The sequence below is a fragment of the Dreissena polymorpha genome, chromosome 3 (assembly GCF_020536995.1).
Source record: "Dreissena polymorpha isolate Duluth1 chromosome 3, UMN_Dpol_1.0, whole genome shotgun sequence".
NCBI classification, from domain to species: domain Eukaryota; kingdom Metazoa; phylum Mollusca; class Bivalvia; order Myida; family Dreissenidae; genus Dreissena; species Dreissena polymorpha.
In genome coordinates, this window is record NC_068357.1 from 46676672 (window position 1) to 46702486 (window position 25815).

Below are 25815 nucleotides of genomic sequence, written 5' to 3' on the forward strand. Positions count from 1 at the left end.
GTTCCTCTCTCCAGATCTACAGATAAGATCAAAAACAATATGAAATTCATAGTAGTATATCAATTTTGTAAGCTATATAGCTATACATATTTGCAGTAACGAACGTACACAACGTTCGCAACGTTTAGCAATTTCTTGGGAGTACCATATGACATGCAAATTGCATACTTAACTTCTCAAACCGTCTCTAGATTATTATGGATCTCTCTCATATAAGCCTGTGCTATCTGTACAGGCTAATCTTGGACGACACTATGCGCGCATGCATTACGCGTTATAAATAAACCTTTACATTTCACAGTGACAGTGGATGATCAGGAGGTTTTGTATGTAAATCTCAAGAAGAAGACACCGACACCCCTGCCACTGGCGGTACCGTCACCAAAACTGTCCACCTTCCAGCGAAAGGTACACAGTGTACAGTAGCGTGTTGGCAAACTTTCAGTTAATGTTTAATGAATTTTTAAGTAATGCACTTTGACCTAGTTGGAAGATGTTACAGAAGAGCCTCACTATTGAAAAGCTTATTGTGTGTCCGAAAAGAGTCGTCCCAGATTAGCCAACCAGCGACGACATTTTCCGCCTTACGTGAATCTCGCTTAGAAAAAAATAAACGAAAAAGTACTTTCAAACGGGTAGTGTCGTAACTCATTAGTCTGTGCGGGATACAATGGCTTATCTTGGACGAAACTTTACTCGCATGCATTAAAGCCGGCTGAGTTGATATTTCTCACAACAATTTGGTTTTATCAACTGACCAGAAATGATCAATATTCGTAAGATACATTCTGAAGCTTAACTCTTCCATACTGATTTTCGCAAAAATTGTGCCAAAAAATGCCAAAAGCATCAAAGATACGAAACTTAATAATGTACATAACGGAATCCTCAGGACTATTATTAATCTGTGACGTATACACGCCTTGGGTCACGTGAGCGCCAATTTCACGTGATTTCCACTTCGGCGCTTTTCAAAACAAAGAACAACTACCAAACCACAGGTGCTGGGCGCGTGGCCAAATCACTTAAACACTATCAATATGTCATAAAACAACATATTTCATAATTTTGACAAAAAAATTATGATACATTATTTATAAACAAGATAGGTATCTCTTGACACAGGAAAATCACCTACATACAACTATCGAAATATCACAGTTATGGAACATAATCCACAATAGTACAATTAACAAATACGAGTGTATTAACTTACAACACAGATTTGTCCTTTTGTTTGCGTTATTACGTGGAAATCGTGGTAAATCGGGAATTCTTTATCGGTAGTTTCGAGTCCAGCTCCATGTCGATTAGACGCTCAAGTTAAATACGATTATCGGTTTCAGATATTCGGTAACTCTGAGGCGCGGAACCAATAGTTGGATAAATAGTGTAAGGTGAAGAACGTATAATCGTACACGATTGAAATAAACATTAAAACATAACGATTATATTAGTGTTTTGTGTGGGCAAAAGACAAGTCTTTGTTATTAGTTGATAAAGTCGTATTTGTTTATTGTACTTATGCGGATTATGTTCGGTAGCTGGGGTATTGCGATACTTTAACTCTTGATAAAATCGGCACTGAACGTTTGGTCAGACGAGAGCCAACTTATCATGGCTACGAGTTCTAGAAGTGTTTTCTTGTAGTTTATATTGGCAAGTAGCCGTTTGTGGTCATTGTTCGTCACGAGGCAACCTTTCCCAACAAAATGGTACATATTTTACGAAAATCTACCGCCATTTAGGCATCTAGGCACTAAATGGCTTAAAAAAAGTGTTGAATAAGGCATAATATCAGATTTTTTTTGTCAAAATGATGAAAAATGTTGGTTTATATCATATTGATAGTGTTTAAGTGACTTGGCCACGCGCCCAACTCCTGTGCTCCGAGTCTGTGCATTTATTTTCATGCTTGAGTCCACGCCTCGAGCGAATCACTTGGTTTTACATTTGACCCGCTCGTGTTTAAATATAGATCATGTCTGTCCATGGACAGAAATTGAAAAACTTTGTACTGATTTTGGGCATTTCTTGACCGATTTTGACCATATCTTTTGCACATCTGACATAAATACGTTCACATTTTGACTCATAATCACTTTTTGCGACACATAACAAAAATAGGAAAATAGACCAACATCAACTCGGTGGCTTTAAGTCCATTTTATCAGAACGATGCTCATATGTTTTAAATGATCATTTGGTTATCATTTGGTGATAATAAATATAACTTACATCATAACTCAAATTAAATCGAACTCTTACTACCCTGGACTCGTTATAGTTTGCCATTGCAAATACTAGCCCAGAATGAACCCCGCACAATCCCGTATTATTTTAGAGATGCAATAGCCCCTATCCTTAAGTTTGCTATCAATAAACATACTAAATAATTATATACAAAAATGTTCCGAAATTCGAAAACGTAACCATTTGACGTGCAAAAGCCCAGCGACATCCATCAATAACTTTCAGTTCTTTTTATGATGACCTGCCTTCCCGACTAACCTCGATATATTCCATTTTCCTTCAAGTAACCAATTAACACTAAGTTACGCTCTTTGACGCAGTTTTCGTCTTTTACAAATTGAATTCAATTCAAGACCTTTCTTACTTGTCCAACCCTAAGAACATGATGAGCAGCAAACATCATAAAACCTAAACAACCTGCGAATTACTCGGAGGTTGTTCTGGTTATATGCTGGTTGCATATAGTCATTTTCAACTTGCTTCTGAGTGAAAAAGGGTTAATCCAAAGCTGTTTTACCATCAGGAGTTTGTTCCCATTGGCATGTACGAGATGGAGCCAACGTACTACAACACGCGAGACGAGGTCGAGGCCGACAGCGGCGTGGTCGGCGGTGGTGTTCCGGTATCCGACTTCCCGCGGTATATCCGGGAAATCGAGGCCGACAAGGCGCGATTGAAGAATGAATACTCGGTATTTAGTACTGTACCTGAGTAATTGCATTCGGAAAAAAATAGTAAATTAGAAAATTACAGACGCGAGAATATAGTAGACTCAATCAAATGTTAACATTAAAATGATGAAGATATTGATTAAGATATTGTTGATGATGATAACATTATGCTGTTGCTGCTGCTAAAAGCGATGATGGTGATTCATGATAATATTTCAATTCCAGCAATACCCGCACGGGCTGAAGTACCCTCACGAAGCTGGAAAGCGCCCGAGAAATAAGTTCAAGAACAGATTTGCTCAAATGTTTCCATGTAAGTTGCGTGTCAAATGTTTCCATGTAAGTTGCGTGTCAAATGTTTCCAAGTTAGTTGCGTGTTTGATGAAGGGAATTGTAACACATATTTTGTCAGAAAGAGTTAAAAAAACAATATAGTGTGGACAATTTTATACTTCATTTTAAGAGATGTTCTTTCAATCTTACATCAGAATTTAATGTCGTCTGCCTTTCAACAAATGTTAATGTCCAATTCTGTCGGATTTGCATGAACCTAAACTTCCCTTATATTTTCGTCGATTTTTTTTTCGTAAACTGTGCTCTCATTATCATTTGGATCGTGTTAAAGCTGCACAATGAAATTGTCGTCTGATATTGCAGACGACCACAGTCGTGTCGTGCTAGATGAAAACCCCTCTGACCCGGATTCTGACTACGTCAACGCGAACTTTATTGACGTAAGAACACCGTTATAACGCTTCACCCGATTAGCGTCAAATGAATACTATTAAGTAACAAATCAATATTTTGAACAAACAATAATGCAATTAATATATCATACATAATTTATTTGATTTATAAAAAGCTGTACAGTTTTTATGCCAAAATTCATTAATAATATCTGATTCTTTTTGTTACAGAGTGTTGACTATCCGAATTGCTACATAGCCACACAAGGTTCGTAATTAATCACTTCCGTGTTTTGTACTTCATGGTTAGATATCGAATTACAAACATGACTTTGCATCAAGTAATCAATGCGATATTTTTCACAGAATTTGTTGAAACAAAAATCAACACAACATATAGTGAGGATAAAGATAACGGTGGAAACCCCACACATATATAAAACATATAAAAATTAAAACAGAGTTTTCTTTATGTGCCTTTTCTGATGCCCAATAATACTTAAGTTATGTGAAAAACGTGGGGTTTCCACCACTAAAATTGACAGTTGATTAGTTAAAACTAAATCATCGATAATTACAGTTGTTATTAAAAAGTCGTCTAACTGTTGTATGTGTAGTTAAAAGAGCCTCGATCTCGCAAAACCGCGTTTAACGCATATGCGTCTTGTTCTGATAAAACTGGGCTTAATTCATGTGCGTAAAGTGTCGTCCCAGATAAGCCTGTGCAGTCCGCACAGGCTAACCAGGGCGACACTTTCCGCTTTAATGGTATTTTTAGTTTCAAGAAAGTCCCTTCTTACCGAAAATCAAGTTTAGGCGGAAAGTGTCGTCCCTGATTAGCCTGTGCGGACTGCACAGGCTAATCTGGGACGACACTTTACGCACATGAATTAAGCCCAGTTTTCACAGAACAAGACACATATGCGTTAAATGTCGTCCCAGATTACCTCGTATAGTCCACAAGGCTAATCAGGGATGAGACCACAAGGCTAATCAGGGATGAGACCACAAGGCTAATCAGGGATGAGACTTTCCACCCAGATTAGATTTTCGCTAGGAAGAGACTTCCTTCAAACAAAAAAGTCCTTAAAAGCGGAAAGTGTCGTCCCTAATCAGCCTGTGCGGACTGTACAGGCTAATCTGGGACGACACTGCGCTCATGCATTAAGTCCAGTTTACCCACAACAAGGCTCAAATAATAAGTTTTGGGTACAAGTTCATATAATGCAGCCTTATGTACGGAAGGACTTGTTATACTTCAATGAGGCACATGTTCATGTTTTTCTCTACGCTCATGTTTATGTTATCAGGCACGTACACGTTGATGTTTTTTTCGGAACGCACATGTTCATGTATTTTTCTGGACGCTCATGTTGATGTTAATCTGTGTTTATCAGGTCCCAACAAGATCACTTTGGTGGATTTCTGGCGCATGATCTGGCAGAACAAATCCGGGAAAATAATCATGCTTTCAAACCTAGTGGAAGAGGGAAAGGTGAGCAGAGAAGTGAATATGTGCAAGAATTGGGCGTGAATGAAATCGACTTTAAAACTACAATTTAGTCCAATCTTGTGATTGTATCTAAGCAAGGAATGTCAAATCTATCGTTAAATGAGTGTCGTCTCCGTAGAAATGTTATAAGCTCTGAAAACAGTTCTTGGTCAGAAAAGCTTATGTATGGACCTCATAATAGACTGACGAGGTCATATTGTCAGTTATGAAAAATCAGTTCTCTTCAATCCTAAAATTGAATGCATGTGCGTAAAGTGTCATCCCAGATCAGCACGTGCAGTCCGAACAGGCTAACCAGGGACGACACTTTCCGCTTTTATGATATTTTTCGTGTTAAGAAAGTTTCTTCTTAGCAAAAATCAAGTTTAGGCGGAAAGTGTCATCCCTGATAAGCCTGTGCGGACTGCACGGGCTAATCTGGGATGAAACTGTACTCACATGCATTAAACCCCCTTTTCACAGAGCACGGCTCATATCGAATTTGTAATCAACACGAAAGCGAATTGCAATCAGCACAATATTGTAGTTGAGATCATCATGATGCGTGACGTCACGTAGTAAAATGATTTATTATCCAGTAAAAATCCAGTTTTGGGCGGAAAGTTGCGTCTCTGATTAGCACGTGCGGACATCACATGCATTCATGGGACGACGCTCTAAGCACACCAATTAAATGCCGTTTTCACAAAGTGGTGCTCGTTAATAAATAGTGTTCGTCCTTCTGTTTCAGAACAAGTGCGAGCGCTACTGGCCCAGTGAGAGACAGCCGTTGGATTTCGGTGACCTCCAGGTGGCGCTTAACTCGAGCCAAGAGTACCCTTTCTACACCCTTAGGGTCCTTACACTGTCCAGTAAACTGGTAAGTGGTCCCTTTTGTGATGTTGTTGAAGGTACCTTAAATGCGGTATATTTTCAAATAGGTAGTAATCTGATCCTTACACTTTCAAGTAAACTTGTAAGTGGCCCCTCTTGTTGGATTTTTTTTATCAGTACCGGTATCTTTAATACGGTATATGACCTCACGTGTTGTACTTTGGTAATTATGCAACTCGTAAGTACATGTAATATCTTTTCAACACCTTTATGGTCCTGAGCATGTTTTATTAACTGGTAACTGGTCCTTTTGGGGTCTTTTTAAAAGTTCCTTTACAATGTGTTCTAATGTACAACTCTGGCTAGAAGTACCAGTCATACACCCTTCGGGTCCTGACCCCTTTGAGGGAGCACTCGTAAGTGGCTTTTTTTGGGCATTTATATTTTTAAGGAATCCGTTACTTTATTTTCACATGTGCGCCACTCGCCATAAGTACACCTTTTATACCCTCATGGTACTCAACCTATATTTGGAACTGGTTAGTTGCCTATTTTCGGTGTTATTTTTGCTATCTTTGCGTTTTGTTTTGATGCACGTCATTTGCCAGGATAAACCCTTTTACACAATAGGGGTCCTAACCCATTCTAGGAAACTGATGAGTGACCCTTTTGGAGCTCGTTTTGAATGTACTACATGTTCTCATGCATCGTTCTATACCATTAGGGTCCTCACCATACGAAGTATCTCCTCAAGCATCTCCTCAAATGGGCTGTGTAGGGTTCACCGATTATCTGTATTTCCCAATATTGCATTAAATGTAGGTAGCATACTGTGTTGGATTTGTGTAGAATGTCCATCATATTGAATTTGTTATGATAAATATATCGCTTCGATTCGTTTTTTTCTGTAGGTTTTGCATTATTCTACCGGAACGAATAGTATACGAATATACTAAAATGAATTTCCTCCCTTTTTCATCAGTATTTAACTGTCCATCAACTAAGCCTGAGAGAAAAACAACCTGCTATCTTGACTTGTTTATTTTCAATATTACTTTTTACATAACTTACTTTTCGTTGTAAAAGTGGGGAATTAGATCGTAAATACAAATTCATTTGATTACGATCAACGGTCGACAATCTCAAAGATAAATTCTTTCTAGTTTCTCTAGACGGGCGGTTTTTAACCGCCTAAAACAATACCTATTCATACTGACTAGAAGCTGTTATCAGAGTGGCCATATGCTAATTATGCGTGAGGAAGGCCGAAGGACTACCTTTTTAAAACCAGTAGGGTACTCACCTATTATTGAAACTGGTTAGTGACCCTTTTTGGGGCTATTTTATAGTTTTCTTTTCTATATGAGCCGCGCTCTGTGAAAATGGGGTTAAATGCATGTGCGTAAAGTGTCGTCCCACATAAGTCTGTGCAATCCGCACAGGCTTATCAGGGATGACACTTTCCGCCTTCACTGGATTTTTGCTAAGAAGGGACTTTCTGCAAACAAAACAAAACATAAAAGAGGAAAATGTCGTCCCTGATTAGCCTGTGCGGACTGCACTGGCTAATCTGAAACGATCCTTTGCGCACAGTCATTAAACCCCCGTTGTCACACAGCGAGGCTCATATGTTCTTAAGTAAGCGATTCGCAAGAAGTACGAAATTAACATTCTTGGGGTCCTCGTCCTATCTAGAAAACTGGTAGTTGACCCATTTTTATACTTATTTTTAAAAATACCTGTACATATGTCCATATAATTCCTCACCGATCCACCGTATTTTCAAACATTGAATTGAAATATTTCAGTAAACTGTGTGGGATTTGAATAAATTGTTCATCATATTGAAAATGTTATGATGTATATACCGTTTTGATTCGATTATATTCTTTTTGTTCTGTATCTGTACATGCTACTAATTAAACGTACGGTATACGAATATACTCAGATGAGTTTCCTCCCTTTTTCATAATTATTAAACTGTCCATCAACGAAGCTGACAGAAAAACATCCTTATATCTTACCTTGTTTATTTTCAAAATTACTTATTATATTACTTAATTTTCGTTGTGAATATGAGGAATTAGATCGTAACTACAAAATCATTTTAGTACGATTACCTGTCGACAATCTAAAAGAATAATTCTTTCTAGTTTCTCTAGTCGGGCGGTTTTTAACAGCCTTAAACAATACCAATACAATACTTAATCATTGAAAAGCTGTTACAAGAGAGGTCAAATGCTTGTAGGCATAGGTTGGCTGCAAGTAATGCTTGCTATTAAACTGCTACGCTTTAACGGTAGGCACTGCATTTCAAGTAAAAGCGTTCTAGATCTCGACAAATTTCTATTTCTACTTTTGTATATTGTTCGTTTATATCAAAAAAACTACATACTATTTTCTACATAATTTAACATATGCTTATCATTATAAAATGTAAAAAAAAACTAATTAAAATCACAGTTAATAGTTGCATCGAACAATATCGCGTGGTATGCAAAGATTATTTACAACGAGCGACAACAGGACAGGCTATCAAATACTAGTATGTCGTGTGGTTTTACATCGTTGTGTATCACGTTGAAATGTTGCCTGTCTCCCTGATTGTTTTGCTTACGCGTCAATTCGACACTCGACAACTATAGGACAAAATAAATTTCATAAAAATGACTCTCCGCGTGTCCGAATTCTTGTCGTATCATACGCCTTGGTTGAAACTAACATTCTTGGTACAATACGTTGTCAACAAACATTGGTTTAATACTTCAGTATTTATATTCATTTGTTCACCGACACAAAGCAAAACAAACGTTTTTATTTGCCATTAAGCCGTTTCAATTGAGTCATTTTCCTAAAACATTTATTAGTTATTACTATGTTTGTTTATCTATTTTTTTTAAAGAATATTTACTTGTGTCCACTAATCTCGGTTTGTGTATGTACACGGGTCAATATTAGTGTTGTATATTTTACCCAATACAATGGTAAACACTAGTCAGATCGCGAGTAAGGCGTTGGGTAAAGTGTCGTCCTAAATAAGCCTGTGTGGTCCTTCGAACAAAAAAAATCCATACAAGCGGAGGGTGTCGTCGCCGACTACCCCGATTAGTCTGCACAGGCTTATCTCCGACGACATTTTACGCACATGCATTAAACCCCAAACGAGACTCATTTATTGAACCGATTATTTCCCGTATTTCAGCAACCGGACGATATCCGGACCATCAAGCAGTTCCACTTCACCGCGTGGCCAGACCACGGCGTCCCGGACACGTTCGAGATCGTCTCTTTCTACAAGTGCATTCTCCGGGTACCCATCTCCCTACCGGGACCAATTGTTGTACACTGCAGGTGAGTACCGAGACTTACAATATGTGTCGTCCATAATGATCGGCAGGGAAAAAAGTCACTATGATATAAGAGGAAAATTAGCCATAATGATATCATGGGAAAATATGGTGTAATGGTATGAAGGTGAAATAAGTCATAATTATTGACCAGGGAAATAAGTCAATATGATACACAGTGGAAACAAGTCGTAATTACAAACGTGAGAAATAAGTTAAAATTGTATACATGTACAGGAGAAAAACGTCAGCATTATACAATATGTTAATAAGCTGTAAAGATATACAACGGAGATGAGTCATAATGAAATAAGTAATTATAATTTAAAAAGGCAATAAGCCATCATCTTCATCCGATACTGAACTCAGTCTAAATAGAAGATGTTGTGCCGGCGCCTTGATTTAGGTGTGAAAACTGTACATTGTTTTAATCTGCTCAACGTCATAATCATGAACAAGGAACATGAGTCATAATCATGTACAAGGGACATAAGTCATAATCATGTACAAGGGACATAAGTCATAATCATGTTTAAGGGACATAAGTCATAATCATGTACAAGGGACATACCTCATAATCATGTACAAGGAACATACGTCATAATCATGTACAATGGACATACGTCATAATCATGTACAAGGGACATACGTCATAATCATATCCAAGGGACTTAAGTCATTATCCTGAAAATATGAAATATGTACGGGCCAAAATAAGTCATACTTATACAGGTAAGACATACGTTCAATTGATTTACAGGTGAAATAAGTAATCATGATGAAAATTTGTATTGATATTTAGGATTTTTATCTCGAAGTATTATACTGGAGCAATCATACATACGCAAGAGCACGCCTGTTCGAAGATTTTTTTAAGGATATAATGAGCTCAAATTCGAATTATCTTTGGGCTTAAAAAAAAACAACAACAACAATCTCACGTCTCTTTGTTTCTATTTATAGCGCGGGCGTGGGTCGTACCGGTACATTCATAGCTCTCGACGCGTTGTACCACTACGGGAAACGTGCCGGAACTATTAACATCCCTCACTACGTCAACAAGATACGACAGCAACGTATGAATATGATACAGACGCTGGTGGGTAGATTTACGCTATCTGCTGTTATTTTCAATGGCTATACATCAAAAATAGTTTATTTTGCCCTAAATATAAAAAATCATGAACGGGTAGAGATAGACGGAGTTATACATAAATACATTTAACTATCAATATAGTATATGAGATATTAAACTGTAATAATCAATCAAATTTGTGGTTTCTTTTTAAAACATTTATTCGAACCATTCTGAAATATTTTTAGAATCTGGCTCTTCAAAGTCCCAATTAATGTAAAAATGGCCAAATTTTGAATAAACAATTTGATCAGTCATTTATATTAATGGGATTATTGTATCATTGAAGATTAAAATTCACGTATTCACATTGAGTATAAATAATATTTTCATTTGATATTGCGTACATTGTTTCGTATCGAACACACTGTCCTCCAAGTCAAATTTGTCATTAACAATTGTTTTGTTAAAAATGTCATTGTGTGATGATTGTCTTACGTCCCATACCTTTGATGAAATATTGTTTTATAGGATATATTAAACCTGGCCCTCATAAATTCTCGCCCATTAGTTAATATCGTCTGAAAGGAAAGCGAGGAAAAAACATAAATTAAAAAGCATTTGATTTGAATATATCTATATGAGGATATGAAACTTCCATTTTCTCGACCATTGACAGTAGTCTTATCAAGATCAGCTGTTGAATTAAAAAATTAATGTGTTTCGAAAGACACATTTTCATTTAGTTTATGTCAATTTTTAAATAGTGTATTATGGCAAGCGAAATCACATTAATTCCTTAAACCACGGTTTTACAGTTAACTATATAGTTAAGAGACTTTGAACCCGGGTTCAAAGTGCCGTTTGCACATTAATTCCTTAAGCCCGGGTTCAAGACTTTGAGCCGCGGTTCAAAGTCTCTTAACTCTATAGTTAAGAAACGACCAATGAAATCGTGACATTTGCCTTCTAATTGTGCCTTAATCTCCGCTGATTGGTTGTCTCTGAATTATGTAGATATCTATTTTTAGACACACTTTGAACCGCGGTTCAAACTCTTGAACTCGCGTTTAAGGAATAAATGTGCAAACGGCACTTTGAACTCGGGTTCAAAGTCTCTTGACCCTATAGTTAACTGTTAAATAATTAATTTGCATTCCGCGCGTCTAACCCTAACCCCATTTTAAGACTTTAAACCGCAGTTTAAGACTTTGAACCGCAGTTTAATATGGCAAGCGAAATGCACATTAATTCCTTAAGCCACGGTTTAACAGTCAACTATATAGTTAAGAGACTTTGAACCCGGGTTCAAAGTGCCGTTTGCACATTGATTCCTTAAACCCGGGTTCAAGACTTTGAACCGCGGTTCAAAGTCTCTTAACTATATAGTTAAGAAACGACCAATGAAATCGTGACATTTGCCTTCTTATTGTGGCTTAAGCCCCGCTGATTGATTGTCTCTGAATTATGTAGATATCTGTTTTAATACACACTTTGAACCGCGGTTCAAACTCTTGAACTCGGGTTTAAGGAATAAATGTGCAAACGGCACTTTGAACTCGGGTTCAAAGTCTCTTGACCCTATAGTTAACCGTTAAATAATTAATGTGTATTCGCGCGTCTTAACCCCATTTTAAGGTTTAAGAAATTAATGTGCATTTCGCTTGCCATAGTTTAAGACTTTGAACCGCAGTTCAAAGTCTCTTTACCCTATAGTTAAGAGAGGAATTAATGTGACAACGGCACTTTGAACTCGGGTTCAAAGTTTCTTAACTATATAATTAACTGTTAAATAATCAATGTGCATTCCGCGCCTCTTAACTTTAGTTTAAGACTTTGAACCGCAGTTCAAAGTCTCTTAACCCTATAGTTAAGAGATACCAATGAAGTCGCGGCATTTACCTTCTAATTGTGGTTTAAGCTCCGCTGATTGGTTGTCTCAGATAAAGATTTGTATCTATTTTTAAAACACTTTGAACCGCGGTTCAAAGTCTTGAACTCGTGTTTAAGGAATTAATGTGCAAACGGCACTTTGAACCCGGGTTCAAAGTCTCTTAACTATATAATTAACTGTTAAACCGTGGTTTAAGGAATTAATGTACATTTAGCTTGCCATAGTGTATTGACTAATTTCAATTCAAAGTCAAGTTTTAACGTAATTTCCAACCGTGGAATAACTTACACGGATTACATTTGTACTAGACATGGGTAATTATGGTTATACTAAAATGGCGATTAATGTATTTGTAAACACTTATATTAGCCTCGTACCGGATAAGCGTGGCTTAATGCATGTACGTAGAGTGTCGTCCCAGATAGGTCTGTGTAGTCCGCACAGGTAAATCAGGGACATCACTTTTCGGGTATAGACAATCCCAGAATCGATATGTGCGCCGCCATATTGGCTATTACGTAACCCGCGATTGAAAATGGTACTGAAGAATTTGACAGATTACAACGTTATCATAGTGTACACCCGCTTTATTCCAATAAACAGTACTTTATGACTTCGCACATTAGGATTGAAAACAAGTGAAACATGAAACCAAGTGTCGATATGTATCACATCGTAAATCAATATAATTTAAATTAAAAATATACACGATAGATTCATAAAATATGTGTCTCTGCAACAATATTCAGTGACAACACGTAATGTTTGAGGCCGAGTTGGCATTTTTAAGCATACCTTTCAGTAATGCCTTTGTATAAAATTTAATTATTTCTTTATGAAATAAAATTATTCAAGCATAATTATAAAGGTATAGAAATATCTAAAGTGTGAAGTAAACGTTGTGATTTTAGCGTAAATAGTGCCAGAGAAATTAACAAAGATCTATCAATATATAAAGATTGGAAACATCCATTCAAACCATATTTGTTGGATAGATCTTTGATATTAATTAGATAGATTTAAGATCGATGTAGACAATTAAATTGATATCTGCCTTTGTTTAAGCCTATATTATTTCTTATTAAATGTCGTACTTTCTATACTTTCCGGAGATATTCATTAAGAAACGTTGTAAGATTAAAGACTTAGGACGACTTCTTTAATTGAATAATACATCTCTTTGTTTGTCTAAACAATTACCATTTCGCTATTAATATTTCCCTTGTGTCATTTTAAAGGTAATCTACAAATCTATAGCCGAAATGAAGTTTGTGATTCTAAAATTGTTTCGTAAATCTTTGTTATCGAAACTCTGTAAGATTTTCAGGTAGAGATTTTTTTTAAATTAAAATAATCTATCTAGTTTAGTCTAAAACTAAAGTGATTTTTAGCAATCTTTTATTTAAAAATCGCTCTCAAACTAATACAAAAATAACTAGCCGGAAATGATTTTTGTGATTTAAATGAACAAGTATCGGAGTTATTTGCTTGCAAAACTGTGTAAGATGTCAGGATATGTCATACTTTTTTATTGAAAAGGACATATCAGCTTTTGTCTACAACTTTCTTATATTATTATTTAAATAACGTTTTACATGTTGCCTGAAATATTATTAAATTTTCTTAATAACATCTTAATTCACGATTGAAATGTTCAACATGAAAAATAATGAGCCTTGAATAAACTTAAATAGTTCCAATTGTGTTCTCTAGATTTCCTAAACGTATGTCTTTATTAAATGTTCGTAAAACAGTCTAAATTTACGCTTAAAAAATAAAAACACGCACAAAATAATTGATTTACTTTTCTTTAATTACGGATTATAAATGACAGCAACATACATCTCTTGAAAAAAACATCAACGATAAAGGCGCGAACGAATTCGCTCAAAGGGAGGCGATGTTCCAAGTGTGGATTTAAAGCGTTTATGGGTTTGCCCGTGACACCACATGTCTGCACATGTGTTGATACCGAAATTTAGATAAGATATCACGCGTCACCTTTAAATAACATGTTAAATGACAATCAAGACCTTATTCATGTCAGGGACCTACACAAATAGGTCCATGTCCATGCTGTGTGTTATTACTCTTAAAAGAATGCAGATGAACCTTATTTCTACTAATTACGTAATTTATATTAATAAAAAAACACGAACTATTATGTGGTTGTCAGATCGATAACAGAAACTCTTTAAATCCTCAAATATATTTGATAAACCCGTTTCGCTTCCTTGTTTTGCGTAGGGACCTATACGCACATATATAGGTCCATGTTTATTTCTTCAGTACCGTTTTGGAGGCGCGCGAGAGTATTCAGGGGCGGGTAATCCGGAAAGGTATCGATTTCTGGGATTGTCTATATTGAAGGTTCGCTAAGAAATATTTTTTCTGCCAGTGCGAGGCTCATTTTTTACGTTTTCCGGAATTGTAGGAACAGTATCGTCTGCTGCACTATGCCCTACAGGAGGCGCTTGGTTTCGGCGACACAACACTATCTCGGACTATTTTCCATTCGGAATGCCTCAGACACATCGAACTGTATAACCTCGGGCAACCAAACAGGATATCGGAAGAATTCCAGGTATTTTTTACATATACAATTAAATTGTATTTATTTTAAAGGCTGGCAGTTTTTATTAATACAATTTTCGATTTGCTTTTACGCCTTGGTGCAATTCTTGAAATTCACTGATTTATATTTTTCTTGAAAATAAGAGAAAACGTTAAGTAATTTAATCTTAAGAATAACCATTCAAAGCGGTCAAACAAATCGTTTTCATTATTTGCTAGTACATGTATTGAAATCAACATATTAAATTCTTATATATTACGGTTACTTAACATTAATTATTCGTTCTACTCATTTTGTTTTAATATAACATTAATCTTCGTGCATTTGATGAATTTTGCACATACACGGTTTGACTAGTGATTATCATGTCTGTTAAGGTAAATGAATAAAATCCCCCCCCCCCTAAAAATAAAGATTTTGTGCATGGGATGCGGTGTCTGTCTCACGAATTGGGAGGTCTAGGGATCTGATACCTACTCACGACAGGGTCGTGCTCGAAATACCATTTTTTGGGGCAGAAGAAAACCTTTGGAAGCAGCCTGGTGTTATTGGGGATCTTTTTGACAGACACCACTGACTAGTTGCGTCTAGGAACATTACTGGACTCTTCTAGGAAATGGACTAGATAACATCTCAATTAGTCATACGTGTGTGAACAGGTTTTAACTGAAATAGACATAGCGGGCAGATATATGAGACTCGCTTTGGGAAAACGGGGTTAAACGCATATTTACAAAGTGTCGTCCCAGCTAAGCCAGTGCATCTGCACAGGATAATCAGATACAAAACTGTCCGCGTTTATGGTATTTTTCATTGAAAGAAAGTCCCTTCTTAGAGATAATCCAGTTTGGGCGAAAAGTATCATCCTTGATTAGCTCGTGCGGACCGCACAGGCTCATCTGGGACGACACTCTACGCACATGCATTAAACCCCGTATACCAAGGCAATGCGTTTTTCTATCGGATTTAAGCAAACATGGAAATATCAACCTGTACACATTTCAGAAATTCGAGGAGCTGAAGCCGAAGCTCGGAAACGAGAACTTCCTGGCGGCGCTCCGGAAGGAGAACGTGGAGAAGAACCGCAGCCTGAACGTGCTGGCAGCCGACAAGTTCAGACCCTATCTCTCCACTTACATCGCCGACACCACCGACTACATCAACGCAGTCATGATACCGGTAAGGACGGGATATTTGTAGATGTGTATATACGGAAAGTAGGGAATGCGTGTCCACAGGTCAGATTCCACTAAATAATTGTGTTTTTCTCTGTGGTCGACAGAAGTGCCAATTTCTTAAGAGTTCATTTACTCTTCTTGTATAGAAACCATTGAGTTCTCGCACGCATGCCTTTGTGTTGTATTTCCCGTATGCTATATGTGTCTGCAATATGTGTGTATTTTATTCGGCACTTTAGTTTAATTTGAATGATTAGGGTGCGTTTATTAATGTAAGTTTACTTGGCTTTAGTCGAAATTTCACTGCAAACATCTAATTATCTTAGAGCAAATGTAATTTGCGCGAAGGCGATTTTCTTACAAGTAAGATATCGTTTATACCAATATTCTACATAGGACATGTCTATTTGAAAATTGATACCAGGCTGGCTTAATCTGAAATAAAAGAAACTGAACAAAATTGCACATCCGATCGTGTTTTAAGAAATCTTGTTCACATCACCTATGCCCCTTGAAGTTAACGAATCCAAAGCAACCGTTAATCTTGTATATTTTTTAAAATATGATTTATAAGCGAATATTAGCTCGCACTGCCTACCGAATGCACGTAATGAAAACGAAAGCCAAAATAACTTATCAAAATGTCATACTCAAATGCATTTTTGGGGTATTTGTACTTGTCTGATCGATCTAAAATTGTGCTTTTGTAGTACATTTCGATATTGATAATGTAGATGCTTTGTTGTTGTTTCTTTCTCTCACTTATATAAAACTTTTGAGGCTCTCTTACGGTTAGATTCCACTAAATCGTTGTCTATCCCCTCGCAGATGATTTTTTAGAAAACAACATAACATATCTTTTTTATTTCAATTTCGAACAAAGACATATTAATCTTTTCGTTCAATGGACACCAAGCATGCGCAATCTGTAACGGCAACGGAAATATAATGTTTTAATAGTCTAATTTAGGAATGCTTTGACAATGGAATCCTATGTTCGTTCTTTACATATGACAAAGCATACGTACGGCATATATTTTTTTACATGAGAAATACACATGGGATAAGTACTCATAGGCATGTGTGTATGTTGCGTTGAAGAATATGTTAAAAAATACAGATGCGAACCTAACTACCAATATTTTTAATAATTTGAAATTATAAATCGAAAATATATAAATAAATGTATTCATATAATTCGGCACCCATTGATTCTCTCCCCTTCCGCTGCAGTCCCGCAGCAACAAGCACGGGTACATCGTGACGCAACTTCCCATGAAGCAGACGATAGCGGACTTCTGGCGCCTAGTGTATGACCACGCCTCCAACGTCATCGTTAGTCTGAACGCCCTGGACGAAGACCAGGAGGTATTTACGCTAAGTATATTTTAATACCAAAAAACAAATAATGATACTGTTACAATATTGTACACATTTGGACCAAACATACAAACCAGAACAAGTGTTTCAACTAAAGATCTGCAATATTATCGAGGGTCTTTCCCCGGAGGAATAAAGGTTTATTAAAACGATTGTCAGATTCAGATTCCAAAATGTCGCCTGCGTCATATTCTCAAGATAATTTATTATTAGAAGTGCGTATATTCTAACCCCCTTTTTACTGCTTTTGGGAACAGTAAGCATCTGATTTTTAGTAATGGGTTGAAGTTTGATAGCCGATTAACTTTCATATTAGTCGAAAATATGTTAATTGTTTTCCAATGCGAAACAGTAATCAGCGTTTAAGCGCTATCATACTGTTTTCATAGATAAATGTAATTTCGAACTAATGCTTAGAATTAATTTTAATTACCGGTGGTCTAGGCTTCACTCAGCATTAAACCAAGCTTTAGTCAATGTAACAAATTGTAACCTTTCTGGAAACAATCTAATTCGGGCTTCATCACTTCCGTTAAAATGATTTCAGGACGCATGCGCGTGGTGGCCCTCTAACGGAGATTCCATCACGTTTGGACCCCTCGTAGTGGAAACCTTGGCCCTTGAAACGCCCTGTGCGGAGGTTACCGAGCGCACTTTCAGGATCCTTAGAAAGGTAATGGTAATATAGTCTCATTTTGTCGATGTCGGCTCAGGTACTTCTTTAAAGTATCCCAAGTACTTTTAAGTATTCTACAAAGTACCCGGGGTACGAAAAAAGTATTAAAAGTACCCCGGAGTATGGCCTTGTATTGAGGCGTATTTTCAGTACCCGGGGTACGTTGCAGTATACTTAAGAGTACACGGGATACTGAGTTGACAATTACCACTAGAGCGTAGTTTATTATTATTTTTTGAATTTTATAACCGAACCTTTTGCCACGTTTAAATAAGATGCCAAACGTTTATGCTCCAACGTGTTCACTCCACAAGAAGCGCTTGCACAAGCGTCACTTTCACTGTGCCTATCGGCTTAGTTAGTATCACACGGTCGTAGATGTTCTTAACAAGTTTTAAATAGGCGCGTGTGATACTAAGTGTGCGATTAAGGTTTGGATAAGACGCATAATTGTACATTCATCTCGTCTAAGCTTCTCAATATAGTCGATATTTTATTTTTAAAATTTTAACCCCAAATTTCAGTCCACGTCGTGTCCACTTCCGACGAATTAAGACTTGCTTAATTTTGCAGTATAAGGGACTGGATTATTGTATTTGAAAAAAAATTAGAGTGGCCTCCCTCTCTAATGTTACATTTTGCAAATATAACCTATGTTAAGTTTCGAAATGTATGCGCCTTAAATACTAATCGTTCAGTTATTCCGGAGACACCGAAAAACCTTTTTGAAATGCTCTCAAAGCATGTTTATTCATAAGCATGACATAGTGTGGCTTTTAAAAAAGTCCGCGTTCATGTACACGTAGATGCATGGACTTCTGGTTTTTTAAAAAGAGAACTTTGCGTTAAATTCGTAGATTTATAAAATCAACAAAAAATATGTCCAACGAATAAAGATGATTGTACAGTATGTATTTTTTACTCTTCAGGGAATCAAGGACTCGAAACTGATCTACATGATCACGTACAACGAATGGCACGCGGGCCGCAACCTTCCGGTCTCCCTCGAGTCATTCCTCGTGCTGCTCGGGCGTGCAAACCTATACCGGAAGTCGTTTCCTGAATCGCCTATAACCGTCCTCTGTCTGTGAGTAACATGTGCAGTTTTATGTTTCCGTTTTTCTCATCATCATCTTATTTCGTTTTTTCTTCGTCAGCGTCTTCATCAATAACGTAATTGTCAGCACTGAGTCAACAAGAAAATAAGTAATCATCATCATCATCATCATAATCATGATCATCATGATCATCATGATCATGATCATGATCATCATCATCATCATCATCATCATCATCATCATCATCATCATCCTCATCATCATCATCATCATCATCATCATCATCATCATCATCATCATTATCATCATCATCATCATCATCATCATTCGTATTCGATAAACTATTCAACCGAAATCTCATCAATATATGAACCGCGCTTGGAAGACGGAGATTAATGCATGTGTGTTAAGTGTCGTCAAAGACGACTCTTTCCGCCCAAACGCAATTCTCATCAAAGAATATTTCTTTTAAGCGAACAATACCATATAAGCGCAAATTATCATCGCTGATAAGCCTGTGCGGACTGCGCAGTCTAGTCTTGGACGATCTTTTACGCACATGCATAAAGCCCCATTTTTCCAGAACGAGGCACAATTGTATTATTGACTGGTTATAATTGAAGCATTATCTCTCGCAGGGACGGCGTGACTTGCAGCGGCGTGTTCGTCGCAACTAACAACGCGCTGGACCAGGTGAACACCGACCAGGAGGTGGACCTCTTCAACGCGGTCCGGCAGATACACATGAGGAGGCCGCAGTTCATCAGGAACAAGGTAACGTATGATCCTCGTTCTGGGAAAACTGGGCTTAATGCACGTCCGTGAAGCGTCGTCCAAGATTAGCCTATACAGCCCACATAGACTTCTCCGGAACGGCACTGTCCGCCTAAACTGGATTTTTGTTTAGAATTTTAACGACAAATTCAATGACAGCGGATAGCGCCGTCCCTGATTTGCTAGTGCTAACGATACTTAACGATCATACATTAAGCCCAGTTGTTGCAAAACTTGGTTATTATAGTCTCCTTGAAATACAGTGGGCGAAGTTTTCTCCTGACAGATTAGCCGTTCTTCGAACCTCTGTTTCGGACTCGGTATTAAGAATCTTTTCATGCTGGTAACATGGTAACGTTTCTAACGCATGATGAGTTGGACCAAACACACAGAAACACCAAAATGGATTTAATTTATCATCAAGCTGACGAAATGGAACAATCTGCCAATCATTTTTTGCAAATAAGTATTTCCTTTTAAAGAGCATGACATGTTAAAAATAAAATCATTATGTTTAAAAATTCACCGTTTCACTACGTAACTGTACCACGTCCACAATAAAGTGTTAAGCAAAAAGAGAACCCACGCTAGACGGCAAAAGTGCCGTTGACACCAAGATGCGCTAGTAAAAGGTTTAACCCATTTATGCCTAGCATCTAGGAAAAAGGCTTTTGCAAACAGCGTTGACCCAGATGAGACGCCGCATGAGGCGGCGTCTCATCTGGGTCTGCGCTGTTGGCTTAAATCGTCCAAATCACATCTTTGTTGTCGCCCTTGTCTTACGAATCATGTATACATTGAAATAATTAAGTCTTTGATAACCATATATTTATCTGTTCTGATTGTATTGTCTTTTCAGGACCAATATCTGTTTGTTTATCAGTGTGTCAACAAACACATTCAATACTCAATGGGCGGATCGACCAACGATGTTTTGTATGGAAATGTCCACAGATAACATCTGACGTTGCGATAAGCAATAATTCGCCATGGATAGAGAAAGACGTCATAAAGTCCATAACGTCAAAATGTTATGCGCTAGTTCGGTACAGAAGGCATTTGGTTAATCGTAATTTAAATTATGAGTGGAAAAGACACGTTGTAAGGTTCACAAAGCATGCAAACTTATGACAGACAAAGAACGTGAGGTTATGAAACGTAATGACGCCCGGTTTGTATGTGACGTCATCGACATAACATGAAGTCCCTGTTGTAAATCAAGAATCTGAACAGATTATTGAGAACATTTCTAAATAAACATATCTCACAGTTACTAGGACATGAGGTGTTGATTTGTTTGTTGCCGTTTTAGTATTTAATTTTAAATGACGCATAATTTTCTTTAAATTAAAGACTTTCTTTTCATTCTTTGAAATTGACTTGCTGATTTATTGATTTTAGTCATATTTTTCTAAGTCATACCATACTCATCAGTGTTTTCAGTATTTTTAAATTGTGTTTATGTTCTTTTGTTATTTTTATTGTGCAGTTTTGTATATAGATATTCTAATTTGACTATTTGTGAAAACGTCACTGTTATTTATTTCAATAAACTATTTGTAAAAAAACAATCATATATCGATCACCTTGACGTGTATGTTAGATTTGTCATTTTTGTCAAACTAATGAATTAAACACTTGTTATATAAAACATTTTGTTACATTGCAACTTCAGCGGTGGGCATGGGTACCATTTCATTTCGAATTTGTCTGAAAACTCCAAATGTGTCGAAAAAACAAACAAACCAAAATATGTACTTAACTTAATCCGCTAGTCCAATTTCTGTGTGAAGATATAACATGTATTTTTGTATGAAAAGGGGTAACCACTCCAACTGTGGGTAAAACCGTCCCACCATATTTTGTGTTGCGCTGTTTAATATGCTATTTCAATTGTTTAAAGTATTTCGGCCCTGTAGCAACAATACTTTTTTGAATTACGCTTGACACAAGTTAAAACATGTGTTTTTGTATTTAGAGGGTTCACATATTTGTTTTTAAATTCAAATTGAAACCATATTGTAAGGAGCGCATGGTGATAGTTGATAATAGTTTCGACTTCTATCACTCAAACTTATTAAGCTACGGCCAACATAATCCAAAAATGTATTTTTACCACCAAAAAGACGCTATCATTCCAACTGCGTCAAAAAGTGCGAATGAAAATATGGAGATTCGAAAGTTCACATGCTGGTTTGTATGTTTGTAGTGTTCCAGCAATCTAGAATCCAAATTTTGCTAAAATGGGGCAATAATGCCAGTGGACATCTGCACACCAATATATGACGGTGCGAAAGTTTATATTCTGGTTAATATTCTGTTTTATCCCTCTAGAATCAATACTCTTCAATTAACGCGTGATACGATTATTGGCAACTCGAAAGTCGAGGTCGAGTCCGAAATGTTCCAAAAACTTGGAAACGTTGACAAGTTGTATATGTACAAACTGTTCGTGACCATTGATATCCCATACAAGATTAAGAAAACGCCGCTGTTGGATTTATTCCTTCAAAGAAAACAGCAATAAGAAGAATACACATACATTTATATATAATCAACACGTTGATAAAAAACAAGTTGATAAATAGATGAATTGAATTTTGAAAACAATCAGATAGCCAAACCAGAAGTTAACATATTGTTCTCATTGTTATTGGTATATTTGATAAGATTTTATTTTAACTTCTTACTGGTCCCAGTTAGACCGCGGTGGTATAGTGGATATGGCATTCTGCTAGCGCTCTGGAGGTCACGGGTTCGATCGCCAATGTGAGAGCGTTGTTTAGATTTCTCACATAGACACCACGTACTGGTGTTAGTCCCAGTAAACGGAGAGAGCGTGTCAAATCAGTCTTAGGCTTTCTATGCAATCGAGTTAAAATAAATAGGTTTAAACTAACATTTAAATGCGATCACAAAACACAACAATGATAATCAATTAACGTAAACAAAGAAATCATAACGTAATGATACGACATATAATGTACATAGATACATACTGTTATGGGCAATATTGCAATATTTTGAAATAATATCTTTCTTGTGCGCGTTTTTGCCGTTTCGAACAGTATTTTATTTTAATAATATGACGGCGGTCATAGAACCTTATCTCATATTTCTTGTGTTGGCGTGTTTGTCTCGAATTCGAGTCTCACCGAACAGACCCCGACGAATCCACGGGCAGATTCTATGCAATTTAAGAACCGCAAGTGCCAAGGTCCAAAGTTTGGGCGCGATTGTCACCAGGTGGTGGAACGTGCGCAGAAAGTATTATCCTTTAAAACGGTCTCTCTCGCTATCAATACGAGTGATCTACCAAGGGAGCTAAACGGGCTGGGCACACAAATAATCACTTATCCCGCTCAAAGTTCGGTACAGTAAAAATTTCACTAGCATGATAATGGCAGAAACTCACAACTGACGAACAGAGACTTGTAAGACTTAATGACCAATCGCAACACATAATAAATGCCCGGTCCGGGAATCGAGCCCGTAATCCTCGAATTAGCTCAGCGCTCTACCAACAATATCCGTATTTACCGACCAATTCTTTAACCCAGGTCGTAAAGTTAAGAATATCTTTTACACGATAATGTTATAATTGTATGAAACATTTCAATATGCCATTGAATTTAACACCTCTAACTGCACAAATCTTCATTTACAACACTTTATTTTTGACGTATACAGCAATTGGAGCCTGTATATGTTTTAAACTGTATACATGTTCTACCTTCTAAGTATATTCTTTATTCATTAGTCTAAGAATGAAGTGGTGGATACGGACCTTCAACTTACCGGTCCTTGCTTGGTAAAAGTATAAGTAACGGCAAGGCTATATAGTTTCAAGATTTTCGACGACACCGTTATGATAAGCCCCATTTAATCGAACGTGAATATCACTATTTTCGGAACTTACACTTTCCTTATCCACATCACTAATGATCCATTCATCTCTATATCTTCGTTATGATTGTGTAGCATATTCGGTGTATGATATACGACGTCATGACGGCTTATGACGTCACTGTTTATGACGTCATGATTCGTCACGTATTTACTTGTCTGTGGACGCGTTTTATGATCGACGGTCGAGGTGAACGTCACAATTCCCTTCACTGTCCGCAAAATCTTCACAATTACCGATTTTCTCAGCAAAATATATAACCAAGGGTCGAGGATTTGATTTATACTGGCCTAGCCGTACCCCTATAAGGTCCGCACGATAATTTACACGACCGGTTGTTTGGTTGATCAGGATATGAATCTGAAACGATATAAATAAATGTTTATAAGAAGACTCATTTGTTTAAATAGAGATAGGTCAGTTTTTTTGCAAGACAAAGGCAATGAAATCATGAACAGCTTATGCACTTGAACGTGAAAAAACGAAGAAGTTTTACTTAACCCATTTATGCCTAGTGGACTCTCCCATCCTTCTAAATTGGATCGATTTATTTCCAAAATTAGGGATGTCTAGTATATTTATTTCTATATTTAGAACATTGTTTACATAAATTCCTTTAAGCAAACAGCACAGACCCTGGATGAGACGCCGCATCATGCGGCGTCTCATCTGGGTCTACGCTGTTTGCCAAGGCCTTTTATCTAGACGCTAGGCATAAATGGGTTAAAGGGGGTAAACAGTTACACAATGTAACAACGACAAAAAAGTTATTAATTAAAACTGGTATTAATTAAAACTCCATTACTTAAAAAAACTAAAAACAAAACATGTGAGAGAATAACAATATGAAGCGGAAAGTTATATTTGCATAGGAAGAAAGCACGGTTTTATAAATTACGATTGCATGATTTATGATTTGCGTTATCAATTTCAAAGGGTCGAGTTTACAAGAACCGGTATTAAAAGTGATAATCCGTGTAACTCTGAAAAAGGCTTCACCTTTATGAAATTTGAGTTAGAGATAGACAACCTCGTTTAAACATCGCTCGCTACTTACCGTAAGAGGAAACCAGCATGTGGTGAACACGATAGTTATCGCCCCTAGAAACCACATCATCTGTGTCTCCTCTTCTATTTTTAGCTTGGAGCGACCGCTTCCGGACATGCGTCTCTTCATTGTCGGTGAAGTGTTCAACTTCCGGCGGCGCATCTGAATCAACGTCACCATGACGATGGCGTTCATGATGATGATGGTGCTGATGATACCGACGTTCAAGAACCCGTACGTGTACGCGAACGCCGTATCCGTGGGCGACTCCCTGTGAAAGTTCAGGAAGCACCAGGACCCCGGGAACTGGTGCGCGTAGCTCCCGAATCCCAGAAACGGAAGTGAACAAAAAGCCGCAACGAACAGCAAACAGCTCGCTATTAGCACGTATATTTTTCTTCGAGTCAATACGCGTTCGTGGCAGTAAGGGAATGTTATCGCCAACACTCGTTCCACGGACAGACAACACACGAATATGGGAATAATCAGACTTTGCGAGACCATAAAGAATCCATGATATTTGCACACGGCCTGCCCCACCTACCCACTTCAAATTATTCGCGTACACGATGATGGCGATCGGACCCACTAACAGCTGGCCAAGTAAGTCCGTCCACGCCAAGGCGGAAAGCAGTATGTAATACAGCGATTTTTTCATCCTCGTTCGTGCAGTGTATAGCACAATCAGAGCGATTATATTCCCTATAACACCAGACGAAAACATCGCGATTGGCGTTGCCAGGCTTATGCCGAGCCCCTTTTTGTCACAGGCGGAGGAGTTGGCCTCAATGCCGTTACAAATGGAGTCAAGGTCGTTGTCCAGCCTCATTATGGAAGAGGTCAGGTTGCTATGTACATCGCTTTTGTTGAGGTTCAAAATGCCCGAATAATTTGCCGCCGCCATGATGGCAACGTGGCACTTCCGGTCATAAAGTCAGATGCACCCTGGAATAATAATAATATTTGC

General features: G+C 37.4%; 2 protein-coding genes across 2 annotated transcripts in view; one reads left to right on the top strand and one right to left on the bottom strand.

Annotated features, from left to right (window-relative positions):
* The first annotated feature begins 303 nt into the window (after positions 1-303).
* Positions 304-21424, top strand: LOC127873284 (receptor-type tyrosine-protein phosphatase kappa-like). Its single transcript, XM_052417065.1, has 16 exons — positions 304-408; positions 2777-2944; positions 3150-3237; positions 3582-3658; positions 3842-3878; positions 5008-5105; positions 5854-5982; positions 9139-9287; positions 10247-10382; positions 14687-14836; positions 15833-16006; positions 17239-17373; positions 17933-18058; positions 18991-19148; positions 19758-19893; positions 20753-21424. Exons 2-16 carry the CDS (start codon positions 2795-2797, stop codon positions 20849-20851), a joined length of 1842 nt encoding a protein of 613 aa, XP_052273025.1. The 5' UTR covers positions 304-408; positions 2777-2794; the 3' UTR covers positions 20852-21424.
* Positions 21425-22380: 956 nt separating this feature from the next.
* The window catches only part of LOC127874060 (prostaglandin E2 receptor EP2 subtype-like), an 80962-nt gene continuing 77527 nt past the window's right edge, over positions 22381-25815 (bottom strand). Inside the window, 4 exon segments of the mRNA XM_052418170.1 lie at positions 22381-24090; positions 24092-24160; positions 24858-25385; positions 25387-25793. Of these exon segments, the coding sequence (XP_052274130.1) occupies positions 23809-24090; positions 24092-24160; positions 24858-25385; positions 25387-25752 (1245 nt within the window). The 5' untranslated portion in view covers positions 25753-25793 and the 3' untranslated portion in view covers positions 22381-23808.